Genomic DNA, 14,535 nt, shown 5'->3' with positions numbered 1-14,535 from the left:
CATGAGATCATTTTTTTTAAAGCAAACCAATCCGATTCCAGAGTTTGTCCCACTCTCACGGCACCAGTAGGTGCCTGGTTCTTTTTCAAGTCCAATTTGATTGAAAGTATGCTACCATGTCACACAATTCTAATTGATTAAAATGCTTCATCCTCCACTTGTGTAAACTGTTTATGAATGGAGATGAAAGGCTTTGCGTTTGTCTGGGGTTGTTGCACAGTCCACACGCACAATGACGTTACCACATGTTGTTATACCCAACAGTTGTGGATACCTGCCATAGATGTCTGATTTACATTTTGTTCTCCCTTTTATCTTCTATCACTTTCTCTTCAACGTCGACCTGTTTGTCTTTTCTACACGCACATCTGACATCGGCAGCCACACACACTCACACACGCACACACACACACACACACACGTTTGTTTGATCTGATGCAAACGTCACTTAATTCTCTGATGAGCTCTTGGTAAATGTTGCAGCTGCTGCCTTTGTCTGTCGTTGCTGGCATTTCACGTAGACTGTCGTGACACAGCTCCTTCTCTGTTGGTGTATATCAAACAATCAGCCAAACCATTTGTGACCTTTGCTTATTCTCTCCCTCTTTTTCGCCCCAGCCTGATGAGCTGACGAATGCGCTGGAGATCAGCAACATTGTTTTCACCAGCCTCTTTGCCCTGGAAATGCTGTTGAAGATTTTGGTGTACGGGCCTTTTGGATACATCAAGAACCCCTACAACATCTTCGATGGCATCATAGTGGTGATCAGGTGAGCCGGCAACAATGCTTCATGGAGTTATGCTGCTTGATGGTTAGAAATATTGAAGAACAGCTTCTTTGTGATGAAACACAAGCCAAGAAGACGACTCCAGATGTCCCACTGTCCATAATAGCTGTTATGAATGACACAGGTCTACCGTAGTGCAGCAATATAATGCACCGAAACAGATCCCCTTACGCCACATGACACTGTAGAACAATGGTTTAAAACAAACAACAACAATCTATTCAACAAAACCAGCAACAACCTTGACCACAATAGTAACTACAATATGCTTATTGGACTGTTTGTCCCACTTCCCTGTGGCGGGGGGCTATGGTCAGTTTTTCTTGTTTATTATTATTATTATTGCATGTTGTCCCAAAGCACTTTCCTTGTTGGTGGGATCCTCACTGACCTTGGCAATGAAGCTGATTCTGATTGTCATTATTTGACCGTAAGTGTGACTGGGTTCGCACTGAAACTGTTGGGTCCAAGAGTGGATGCATTTAAAAACATTGCCTTATGCCTGTCCAAAATTGTTTTCAAAAATGATGATTGAATGAATCTATTTTTAGCAAGACCGTGACAATGTCACATGGAGGACTGGCGTGTGTATTACATATTGTGTGTACACATAAATTTTGGTGAAAAGAATAGTGTCGAAAAAATTAGTCAACTTGACTAAGGGTGATAGCAGTTTTCGTACTTCAACCACAATGGCAGGCACTTGCACTATACTCACCTCATTCACAATCACCCATCAACAATATAAGCCACATTTTGAGATGAATTCAAACACAACTCCTAAAACAAAAAAAGAACCACAATCTTTGTCAAAATTGCAACCTCATCCTTCCTGGTGACCTCACAACCACAATGTCTACAATCATATCCCACATTTAAACACAACGCGACACAACTTTGACCACAAAATCCACTGCTTTCTTATTCAATAAACAACTGTAATAGAATCTTCAGCCATTGTAACACTTTCAAACTCACAAGGCTAATCATCATCAACACTGCATCCACAACCATTCACAACCCCAAACCATAACCTAACGACCACAGCATCCATGACTGCGACGTTGACAACATGGTAGTAATGTTGTCAGCAACAGTATCAAACCACAGCACTCCAACAGCGACCATATCCCTGGGCAAGATCAGCCATCTGACATCGCAGTGTAGTCACAATGTCAACCTAGAACTTGACTTCAGCAGCATCCATCTCAATCCTATATAACAATGATGATACCCTCAACCTGGTGAGTTATATCTCTCAGTTTCACTTCACCCTATCAACACCACGACAGCAAACCAAAGCCAAGCCCCAACAGCACGGACCCCAGACCAGTTTGTTTGTCTCAGTTATTCAACTCATCTTCACTTCCATGGCATAATATATTGACGTTGTCAAAGTTCACCTTTCTCTACTACACTGACGACAAACGCAGCGTCCAGTGTTGCACGTTTTCAATTGAAGCACATGTTCTGCCTTCCATGGCAGCGCGACACCATAAAAAAGACAGAGGATGGGGTGAGGTAAGCCATGGGATAGCGCTCTGTGCAACATGTGTCAATTGCGTTTTAGTCACGGTGACTTTCAATACTATAATCCATGGAAAGAGCGATGCGTATCTGTCAACGTGCAACGCTGAAGGCTGCTTTAGTCGTGAATATATTTCGGCATAGGAGTGAGGATGGGTTGGTGGTCAGTTACTGCATGTTCATTGTGTCTTCTCTCTGGACAGCGTATGGGAGATTGTCGGCCAGCAGGGTGGAGGGCTGTCTGTCCTGAGGACTTTCCGCTTGATGCGAGTGCTGAAACTGGTCCGGTTCATGCCGGCCCTGCAGAGGCAGCTGGTGGTTCTGATGAAAACCATGGAGAACGTAGCCAACTTTTGCATGTTGCTGATGCTCTTCATTTTCATCTTCAGGTGAGAAACCAAACTTTTCACGAGCTTGAAGCTGGCCAGAGGATTACTCAAAGGCTGTATAACTCATGAAAACTGTGATATTAATTTCACCATTTAGGCCAGAGGGAGATGACTGGACAGGATTTAATAAAGCACTCCATTATACCACGTCCGCACCTGGCTTGGTGTGATATCAGCTGCACATAAAGCTGACTAAAGTATCAGACATGCGATCGCGCTAAATAACCGGGACAGATTACCGCGAGTCTCCCTGCGAGCTGGAACATTATCTTCACACCCTAATTATATTCTGACATCAAATTTACGGAGAGCAGAACACAAGTTTACCAGATTGCCGCTCCTGGAATTAACTCTCGGGAGAGAGAGATACATTGAGCACTTGCTGAAATGGACAAATTCAATCAGAGGACTGGACCTGAGCGGCAATAGAGAGGTCCTAATTGCCACAGTGTCAACCAACACTTGCATTGTTGTTGGTAATAGTTGAATGTGATGTTGCTTCAAGATGTCAGTAAACTGGAAGGAAACATTTGACAATGATGATGTCATTTTTTTGTCACCAAATCCAGTTACTCTTGACTTTTTTAATACTTTTTTTCACCTATTCATTGTCATATTTAATTTAAATCCAACAAGGTCTAGCTCCTTGAATCTTATATAGCTCCTCCCAATCCCTGATAGCATTCGAGTATATTACAATGCAAGCTGGTAGCCAACATGACAATTATGTAATTTAACATGAAAAATAAAGGGAGCCTGACTGCAAACATATTTGTTGCACGCAATGTTTGAAAGGCTGCAGATTGCTGTTGAACTGATTTTGTGCTGAGGGAGCTGTACAAAGAGGTTAGCTGACATGAACAGACGTGCAACACTGATGCCATTACAACTACATCATCCACACTTCTTTCCAAGCCGTTTCCAAGCATATTCATATGAAACCGATTCCTGCAAGTGTGAGGAACTTTGAAGTTGTTCTGGAAGCTCCTGTTGGTTCAACACACTCTTCCTCCCCACCTCCAACCATCTGCATGCGATTTCATGTCCTGAAAATATTTTTACGATCAGATTTGCGTTCGGTCATGAATAGAAAACAGATTTATTTGTCACACTGGCACTATTAAACCAGACTTAAGTCTCGTAGATGCACAGATATTGTCCAAGGCCCAGATGTTGTCATAAACCCTCGGCTTCTCCCCATCCAAGCCATGTGTTGATTCCAAAAGAGCAATTGTCACTACTTAGATGGAGATACTGCAGAAAATTACATGTGCTTTCACATGGTTTTAATCTCTTGAGTTAAAAAAAAAACATTTGAGGAGGGAAGTGCATTGACCCATGAGTTTAAAAACAGTTTCTCATGAAAATGAAGTTCACTCTAGCAGTGATGCTGTGTCAGTGCTGTGTATGTCATAATAATAACAATATCATAAAGCTTCAATTAAACTGTATTTTAAAACTTTTAAAGTCCTGTAACTGAGAATCCCGTTTAATTCTTATGTTATTCAAATTGTCTATTATTTCTTTCACAGCTTTGTGAATTTACACTCTTGTATTTTTATCATTTAAAGCAGGCCTGCTGCCTATATCTGAGGTCAGTGTAAACCTTGTGTTCTGACAGCCACAAGTAAATTTTTGTTTATTTCTAAAACCCTTCTCAAGGTTTTATCTAAAGATGTATACATTTTCATCAACCTATGTATTTAAAATGATATAAAATAAATCTATAAATAAAAAAAAAAAGTACACTGGTTGGGGTCCACTGTCCATGGTGCTGATTCCTACCTCACACCAAGTTCCAACAGGTTGCTCATGTTCAAATCGTACCATTTCATTTTCACTAGTGCTGTTTTCAGTCATTGCCAACTGATTGTTTGAAATTCTGGTATTCTGTAAAGTAAAATAATTTGCATTAAAAATGTGTGTTTCCAATCTGATATTCTGCAACACTCTTTCAGTATTCTCGGAATGCATCTGTTCGGTTGTAAATTTGGGTCGGAGCGAGACGGAGACACCCTCCCAGACAGGAAGAACTTTGACTCGCTTCTTTGGGCCATTGTGACCGTCTTTCAGGTGAGCGCCCACTCATCCACCTTTCCTTTAGTTCTGTCCATATAAACCATCATTGTTATTCATAACCATTGCTTATTTTGTTAAATAACTCTGTGTCATTGCTGTGAATACCAATTACATTTTTGCTCAGTCATTGAGAAAAGTGTTGCTAAGAAACCAATGATGACTCATGCAAAAAGTACTCTGTTCACTCTGCATTGTGTAATGATGGGTTCAGTTGTATCTTTCATCTCATAATGAAGTGGTCATATATTACATTGATTTTTGTTTTTAAACATGTATTTCAAATGTCTGTGTTCAAATCGAAAGTTACAATTTGTTACGAAAGTTACCAAAGTGTTTCATGTAAAACAATTACAGTTAGAGGATATTATGTGTGCTGTCACATGTGGGTAAGGTTTTCTATGGAGACACAGATAAAATGCATTGTTTGTTGAACTTCAATAAACTATAAGCAATTCTGCTACTTGCTAGCAACTTGCTAGTTCTGCAGCAAGTTCTGTTCTTTAGTTGAATATAAAATACAAAATACATATATTTGTTTATTTTAACTCTACATCCAAGTAAGCAAAAGCAAGATCCAGATTATTGATGGATAATTCAAATGTATAATTTGTAAATAAAATCAATGTTGAGAATGTGCACTATAGTTTGGATGGAAGTTTAGCAATACACTCAACTGAAAGTTTGAATAATACCATTTAATATAAATAATACTTAAGTTATTAACTACTCAGAGCAGTTGCTCATAGCATAGCGGAAAGGGAAGAAAAAGACTGTCCTTATGATCTTGTCCTTGGCAAGTCACTATCCGCCTCATCACTGCTGTCTGAACATTTTTGCAGGTTGAAAAGCTGTTTTACTTCCAGAATGAATAAAATATAACAAGTCAAATTCTCTCTCATCCCCACTCACAGACTTTCCCTCCACATTTTCATCTACAAATATGTTGTGAAGTGTTATTCTGCTTTCCATTTTTATGATGTCACCGCATGAGTCAGCACACCTTCTTGTCAACCGATGTATATTTTTGCCACCCTTGAAATGGAAACAATATATAATTCATTAAAACAGCCGACAAGAATGTTGTGTGTCATCATGTCACTTAGTGCAGAACATTTTTGTGGCGTGATGGCTTTCCTCGTGTTGTTGTAGCTCTGATGTAAGAGTCTTTAAGGCTTTCAAATATCTATATGATGGAATATGCATCCTGGATTATAATTTATTTAATAGAGTGGAGCAACATGGACATGCGTCTGCCTACTTTCTGCCAGCTTTGTCGCATCACTGCAAAGAAACCGGTGATGATAAGCCTTAGTATTTCTGACTAAAAACCTGCGAGTCAGGAGATCAGACGGGGAAGCCTCAATGGTGACAACATCACATCACATTGGAGGGTCACCTGACATGACATGTCCACTCATTCATTCTAAGCTCCTGGACAGGACTCAAACAATGGATTCGACCCCAAACAAAGTGTCTTTGTACTTCAGAGTTTGACATTACATCAAGATCGAATGAGGCAGAGTTCTGGGTTAGTTGATTCTAAAACTCGGACGGCAATGAAATTCAGAGCATTTGCTTCCGCTTGATGGGCTCAAAGCGTCCGAGATGAAAGATTTATAGGAACAAAGACTCAAAAACACGTGTGACTGGCTCTATACTAGGGAGTGTGAGTTATTTACCAAGGTTGTGTGTGAAGTACTGGAGACATGCCTATTGAAATCACGATTTGCTCATTTCCTTTTGCTGAATGAGTGGAAACAGGTTTCTGCCTCAAAAAACAAAAACAAACAAAACAAAACAAAAAATATGAACGGGAGCTCAAGCATGAAATTTGCCATACCTCTCACACATGATGACTGTCAGTGACAGACATCAGACATCAAAGACCCATTCTAATGCCGTGAGTGCACTTATTTTTGACGGGCATCAAAAGTTACTGTAGGTTTCGTGTGATATGTAGTAGTGAAGTACAATGCTTGTCACAGGTTCTCACTGGATAGTTGAGTGAGAGAGAGCATGCGCTCTATACTGTCACAGTAATGATGTCAGCTAATGTTTTCTACTGTGTCTTCTACTGATGATAGCTGAGTACCTTTTAGAACGGGAGCAGTCAGATTCTGCTGTGATATGACACCTGCACGTTTCATTTGCAGTCCAATTAATGACATATTTCCACTAACAAATAAATCATGAATTACACAACAAACATAGTAAAAACTAACATCATTATTTATCCTTTAAATTGAGGTACCGCACATAGATCCAGGGCATGAGGCCAAGCGGACCAGAGAATATCTCCCCATAGACTTCCATTCATTTATTAAGGACCGACCAGAAGGGGCGGAGACTTAGGCTGTCTATGGCAGAAGTGCGAGTTGATAGTGTTACTGAATATTAAAAAATAATAAATAATACATAAAGATGCCAGCAAGTTATCCATCCCCCACTAATGGTCAACATCCTTTGAAGGGTCACCACAAACACTCATTTCAAATTGTGCTTGTGACTATATGTTTTAAAATGAAATGCAAATGTCAAAAATAAAATGAAATAAAAATAAAATAATAAGTAAATGCAATTCATATTCAATCCATATATCAATGCTGGCAGTCTGCCTCCGGGCAGCTGTGGATACCTGGCTACTTTACTACCACTGGTGTGACTGAGGTATGAATGGATAATGGTTTTTGCAAAGTGTTTGGATTCCTTATAAATCGCTATATAAATCTATGCCATGATGATTATTATTAATAATGTGTTTAACAAATCCTCTCCTCCTAGATCTTGACACAAGAAGACTGGAACAAGGTTCTGTACAACGGTATGGCCTCCACTTCCCCAGTGGCCGCACTTTACTTCATCGCTCTCATGACGTTCGGCAACTACGTCCTCTTCAATCTCCTGGTGGCCATTTTGGTTGAAGGATTCCAAGCAGAGGTATTGGAATGCTGAGATGAAGCCCTGATGTTGAGAGGTGGTATTTCGTAGGTTCATTTTTGAAGACCAAAGTGATACTCTAAAGCATCCATCCATCTGTAGCTGCCTATTCATCTCCCCTTCTTCCTCTGAGCCACTTTGATCTCTGAGACTTTTTAGCTTTTTGGCTTGCAGATGAGACAAAAGAGGGGAGGGAGACAGAAAGCTTGACAGGCTCATAAAATATTGAACAATTGGGCTGAGCCTCTCCCATTATTGCTCTTATCTGGTGTATAAATATAAAGTGCTTGACATTACTGATTTGGATCTCATGTGGGAGGGCTGTTAATGATAAAGTCGCTACATGGAGTCCAAAATTGAAAATGTCAAACTCTACGAAAATAATGTTCCGTTGATAGTTTGGGAAATGTCAGTGTGGATTTTAGCTGGATTTAATGCTTTAGCTGTGTTGCTGTTATAGTTGCTGTAATGCTTTTGAACAGACCTAGCACTAAAAATTGCAATTCCAAAAAAAAAAAAGACTTATTGTTTTTGGATTAGAGCTTATAATGAAGATTAAAAGGAAATGTTTTCTCAACCAGCGTGAGACACTTTTCTTTAGCAAGTAGCTAAACAAAAGCTGTCAGTTGGTGGGTTCATGAGCAAGTCAGCAGCAAATTCAGATTGTGCACAGGCAGAACAGGAGTATTTCATATAAACATAAACCCAGCCGTTTGAAACTCTGTTCTGAATGAAACCTTTGTTTCACTCGGACTTCTGTTGAAACCCATATGAAGATTAAAAAAACCCTTTCATGCCACTGTAGAAAGGCCCGGGTCTATTAGATGTTGTCCCCCCCACTCTCCGCCCCCCCGCACTCTTGTGTGTCATCACAGAGCTGTCTGTTTCATTCTGTCGCTCCTTTTTCAATTTTACAGCCCTTCCTGCAAGTGTATTTTTAGGCAGGCAAACTTTTCCTGTCTCTAGGTTGCTAGGTAACAGGTGGTTGAATGATGTGAGCCGAGCCAGGGGAGGCGCACAACTCCAAAGAAAAGACAACATCTAAACAATGCCGCTATACATTACACAGTATTCAGTGTGTAACTTATCCCACACTGTTTATCAGCGATAAACCGATGTGTGCCACTTCCTTAAATCTTTCTAGTCATTTGTTCGGAAAGTTGCCTGTGAATGTTTGCATTAATGTATCTCTTGTATTTTATTGTCATTGAGTCGGATGAAATTGATACGGTCCTTTCCTGACAGCAATATATTAAGAAACAAGCAACTTGTGATGAACTGTTAACATTTTTCTATGTCAAGGCATTTGATTCTGCATTTGTTCTGGACTTACGCTGTGAATTTTGCATCTTCTAACTGATGCTCTTTATTCTTGTGCACCTTTCAAGAGGCTGTGAAACGGTTTGCTGCACGATCAGCTTGTCATGGACTGACTGATATATAGTTCTATGTTTGTTTGTCTTCCTCACACTTCTACCTTGTTCACTTCTTTGCCTCTTTCTACCTGCCTCTACCTGTCCGGCTGCACCAATCGCTTCGTGCTGTAGGAAGTGGCCAAGCGAGAGGATTTGCATGCCCAGCTGAGCCTCATTCAGCTGCCTGTAGACTCAGGGGTATGTACAGCACTGCAGCCTTACCCTCCCGCTCTTCCCTGCCTGTTGTCCCCGCACCCTGTACCTCTGTCCTTTCTCCCCAAAGAGGATTTTCAGCTTCCTCACATATATTGAGCATTACATGCATTGGGCCTTGTCATTTCCGATTGATATTTGCTTAAGCAATAGCAGTTCAAAAAGTAACTTTTTGCTGTCATTTTTTGAACACATAGAGGCATGTATGCTGGAAAAATATGTACCAGAACCTTCCTAAATCTATGCTTTAGGAAGAAATTGATTAATTTATAACACATTTCAATCATAATTCTAAACATTTCTCAGCCATTTTAGTGAACTTCATTTTAGTTTAGCACAGTTCACAAATTCAGCAGCCCAGTCCCGGGATGCAATGGCAGCATTTGGAGAGTTAGAGTGGGTGGCTTCCAATTTGATCCTGCCATTAAACCAGGATGCACAGAGTAACAGCAAATGGCTCTTCTTCAGGTGCTGAATTCCTCAATGGTGACTTCTACTACTTAATATAGTGTAACTTACATGTAGGAGAATGACATTGTATTCTGTCTCAGTAACCACCTGGATAGAAAGGGTTTTTGAACCAGCAGTTGCAGGCCTTGAAACCTCTTGCCTGAGGGCAACAAGGAGAGCAGGAGGTGGACCATCTAAGATGATACTTCTGGTTCCCTTAAGACACGTGTTATGGCCCAAATATCATGTGGCTATCAGACGCCTCACACTTTGTCACATCATCACACATCTGTCCCCACTTTTTTTCTGCAGGCCAACCGACATAAATCGTTCCTTGAACTAGGAATATTAATATTATTACATCCATTACATACAATAATACGAAGAAAAAAAAATCCAACCTGAATTTTGATGGACCCTGAGAAAGGATGCCCAGTAATGGCTGTTAGGAAAACAAATAATAGAAAATCCTCTTTCCCAACATCCTGCATGATGTGTGTTTGGGTTAAAACACCATGAACTCACCCTGCAGTGTGAGTGTATTTGCTTTCTTGCTGTCTCTAAAGGGAAGACTCCTCAACCGTTTGACTAATGGCCACCTTCCACTTCTCTTTATTTCTGTCTGGTTTCGAAAAACAGCTTCAGTGACTGATTTACGTGGCTGGAGGAATGAGAGAAGTGGTGTGTTTTGGGTTCTCTGTTGGCCCCAGTGCTGCTTGATAAATCCAGGCGTTTTACAGGATGGGATGCAATAAAAGCTCAAGACGGATCAACTTCATATGCATGAGTCAGGCAGAAAAGATTTCAAGACAATAAAAACCAAAAAAACACATGGTTGGAAGCTGTTCTCGGTTCTAATTCTGTGTTTCAGATTTGATCCAGGCCCTTCATTGCATTTTTACCAAACTATGTAACAATGTGTGTTAGCAATCCTCTTTTGATCGATTTTAAAACATTATCAAGGTTTAATTATGTTAAGTATTCAATCATTTTTAATGTAATGTGTACATTTTGAGCATAAGTCAAGTACAGTTGTGAGCAAACGTAACATTCAAACATATGTGATTGCTTCAATGCTTGCGCTGCCATTTTCAAGACATGATGCGATGCTCACCTCTGAACCTATGTTCAGGTGTGGGCAGTGATGAATCACATTTACTGCACCATTTCTTTAAGTAACTTTTTAGATACATACATACATCATCATGGTATGCATCCTGTGTGCACACTTCTTTTTCTTCTATTGGATGCAGGGACACAAAGAATTTCACCGTGCGTTGTACCGCGTACAACTGTATGTGTGACAAATAACCTCTTGAATCTTGAATCTTGAACATTATACTCATGGGAGTTTTAATTTGAATATACTTTTTAAATTTTACTCAAGTGTATTCGTGACTAAGAAACAATACTTTACTCCACTACATTGGGCTACATTGTGGTCATTACTTGGATTGTGACCAAACCTGCTCGTGAGTTACCCCTGTTGACACGCATATACTGAAGAGGATGGTCTTCACCCGATTGGATGTTTTACTATTCCAGGTTCATTATGAATTGTTAAATATAGCCCAACATATTTAGCTGCGTGAAACTGTAACAGCTGTTTCACATACAGTATTTTCCAATAAGTGTATATTGTAGGTGCCCTATTATTGTCACATGAATACATATTAAAATGATCTGTAACAGGACGCTAGCAATGCCACCAAAACAATTATCCTTGCGCTTCAATGCCAAATGTCATCGCTGCAACTAATGCAGCTGTGGCAGAAAGCAATTTTTGCGACAGCACACATGCTATTACCGTACTTCCTCCTATCAACATCCAGCACGCGTCTTTTGAAGCGGTGTAATTGAGATCCCCTTGTGAGTTGGTGCTGCCCATTATAGCTTTGCTATCTCCTGCTCCCACCAGCGATCCAAAATTGGGGTGGCAGATAGTAAACAAACTATCCAAACAACTTGGTTATTTCAGTGCGAGGGATTTCCCTCGTGTCCAGCGGCAAACACACCACCCATCATCCTTTGTTTTCTTTTAGCGAAAACCTTAGCAATGTATTGGACCAACAAGAGCCCAGTACAATATATATATATATATATATCTATATAGATAGAGCTATATATATATATATATATATATATATATATATATATATATATATATATATATATATGCAAGTACATATAACTACACAACAGAACCCTGAGTTGCAGTAGTGCAATTACCGTTACAGATTTCACATTACACATTCATAAATCTAATGCTTCCAATACATAATGATATTGTTTTCCTAATGACAGCTCATTAACTTAAAGTATAACCTCCATTACATCCGATTGTTTTGTCTGGTGTGGCCCTAAAGGTTGAGCGGTGCCAAACCTCAGTTTACGCGTATCTTAAATGCCCACACAAAGTCACATTGACCTTTTCCCTGACCACAGGGAGTAGCAGGAATGAAAGCGAACTTCATAAAGACTCACCTCCCTCTTTATCCATACCTAAAAAGAGATGAGGACAAACACCCACAGCTTTTAATACCTAGCTTTTGTGAGGGCGGCGTCACCTGAGGTAATTAGCCAATATCTGCGGTGAATTCACAAGGACAGAAATCGCTTGCTTGGCAAATGTTATAAGTAGTTATCACCACGAAACACTGCGATCATGTGAGCTTGATCACATGATATGTATATAGACATATTTTCTAGCATGTGAAATATGAGTGATTGGGAGACAAAGGAGTGTCAAACGTGTTCTGGAATTTGATCTCACGACACACAGTAGGAACAAGAAAGAGTAAATGGAGCGCACGCTGCAGCTTTTGCTGTTAGTGATAAATCCTTCCATATAATTGTAGACCAGCTGGAACTCCAGATCTAAGAGTATTTACTAGCCTGCCCATGTTCGCCCAGTATGAACGGCGTCCACTTTGAGTTGCAGTCCAACTGCTTTATGGTGTTACGGTTAAGGAGTGATTCAACCAACAAAGCTTCATGTTACGAGTGATCTGGAAACTTGAAGATTGTGTACCATCATGAGTACTATAGCTGTTGGAACGAATGAGTGTGACATGTATATGACATGTATATCCAATTCTACCGATGAAGAAACACCAGATGTCGTCCATGGGCTCAATCCATCCCAGACCATCAGCAGCAGTTTTACAACTTTGTTCCGTCCAACGTCGGCTTACAACATCGCCATGCTTGTTGCTTTGCAGTTTAGATCATATTTTATCAGTGCATTACTCTGGTTTGTTGTTAAATGCATGTTCATTTTTACTTTTTATTACGATACTCCTTTATGAGCTCATTTTGTGGTCTTATGCAAATAAATTATTATTACCTGTAATAACCCTTTTTGATCTAAAAGTTGGGTCTTAATAAATCAAATGCTCCATCCACTGTCGTAACTGCCCAGGTACTGTGGTCTTTGCATGTTCCAAGGGTGCAAGCATGATGCATGCCTGTGCTTCTGCATGGTGTGGTTTGTGCTTCAGTGACTAGATGCCTGATGGTTCAGTCTCCTGCCCTATTCTGACCTCCATAGTCAGGCACCACTGAAAGTTTCCTGTCTCTTAATAAAGTCAGATCGACTGATCTGAGGTCGCTCCCGTTGCTCTCCCTTCATGAATCTGATGGATGTTCTGTTTGTGATCCTTTCTGGTTGTTTGTCAAGGGAGACGCTTCAAAGTCAGGCTCGGAGATTGATTCCATTGTGCGCAGTATGGAAGATGTCAACGGCAGTAAGAAGGATCTCTCGGCTTCGCCAGGTAAGACCCATTTGCCATATCTATCCATCTTTAGAACGACAGTACATTTGCAAAGCTCTTTGCTCACAATCCCCCTGCTGTGTTCTTTTTCAATCTCAGTATTGTTGTATGTTGTTGTTGTGTATGAAGGCCAATACACAACACTCACGTAGTGTTGGACTCACACGAACAAATTCAATGACATCCCATTTGTTTGTCAGTTTGTTCAACTGCCACATTTACAGTATCACTTTGGTCTTGGTCTTGCATTTTTTTATTTTTATTATTTTTATATTTTCACTTGCAGTTCCTGTAAATGGTCATGTGGACCTGAAGACGAGTCTGACTCCTCCTCTTATAACCCACACGGCGGCCACGCCGATGCCAATACCAAAGTTACCAGTAGGTGCAGATCCCATCCTCGGCTACGAGTCTCGAAGGGGCAGCAACGTGTCTATAGACCCTGCAGCTTATGAAAAGTCACCGGTTGGTATTTATTTATTTTTAATCCTTATAAGATCAACATTCTGCGTTTTGACGGACAAACCAAATCTAATTTCCTGGCCTGTGCCTGAACCTCTGAACCTCGACCCCAGTCTCAACTGAGATGAGCATTTTTGTTTCTTCGTCCCATGATGCAAAGCTCTGCTCAGCACAGTTCTTTATTGAGATAATCATGAGTTGTTCTTACAACCCCCGAGGGAGCGGTGAGCTTCATTTCCCTGCATTAAGTCTCTTAAATGTCTCTATCATTGCTGACTTTTTTCATTGCATGCGTGAATAAAAAAGCAGCAGCTAAGATGATTGACGTTTGACATTTAGCCAGTCTTTGCTGTCACAGGTTTGACCACTGCTGTTTCCACATTTATGATTGACAAATGATCTGCTCTTGTCTTTCTGTCAGATATCAATTTCTTTCCATTTAACGTCTTCTTGTCACTGGAAATCAGTCAGACCACATCAAAGCTAAAATACCTTGAGCTGC

At 40.3% G+C, this 14,535-nt stretch overlaps 1 protein-coding gene across 13 annotated transcripts in view; it reads left to right on the top strand.

Annotated features, from left to right (window-relative positions):
* Window positions 1-14,535, top strand: part of cacna1g (calcium channel, voltage-dependent, T type, alpha 1G subunit) — a 183,307-nt gene that overhangs the window by 123,478 nt on the left and 45,294 nt on the right. For 10 of the 13 annotated variants that reach the window (XM_053854153.1, XM_053854156.1, XM_053854152.1 and 7 more), the window contains exons 11-17: window positions 619-770; window positions 2,519-2,704; window positions 4,663-4,777; window positions 7,565-7,720; window positions 9,268-9,333; window positions 13,478-13,571; window positions 13,858-14,036. In XM_053854153.1, coding sequence (XP_053710128.1) covers window positions 619-770; window positions 2,519-2,704; window positions 4,663-4,777; window positions 7,565-7,720; window positions 9,268-9,333; window positions 13,478-13,571; window positions 13,858-14,036 — 948 coding nt within the window. The remainder of the gene's footprint in view (window positions 1-618; window positions 771-2,518; window positions 2,705-4,662; window positions 4,778-7,564; window positions 7,721-9,267; window positions 9,334-13,477; window positions 13,572-13,857; window positions 14,037-14,535) is intronic. The other 3 variants (XM_053854164.1, XM_053854157.1, XM_053854163.1) reach the window with 1 other exon arrangement.

This window comes from Synchiropus splendidus, chromosome 1 (assembly GCF_027744825.2).
Source record: "Synchiropus splendidus isolate RoL2022-P1 chromosome 1, RoL_Sspl_1.0, whole genome shotgun sequence".
NCBI classification, from domain to species: domain Eukaryota; kingdom Metazoa; phylum Chordata; class Actinopteri; order Syngnathiformes; family Callionymidae; genus Synchiropus; species Synchiropus splendidus.
The sequence above is the reverse complement of the archived record's forward strand: the minus strand, read 5'-3'. Positions and strand labels throughout refer to the sequence as shown.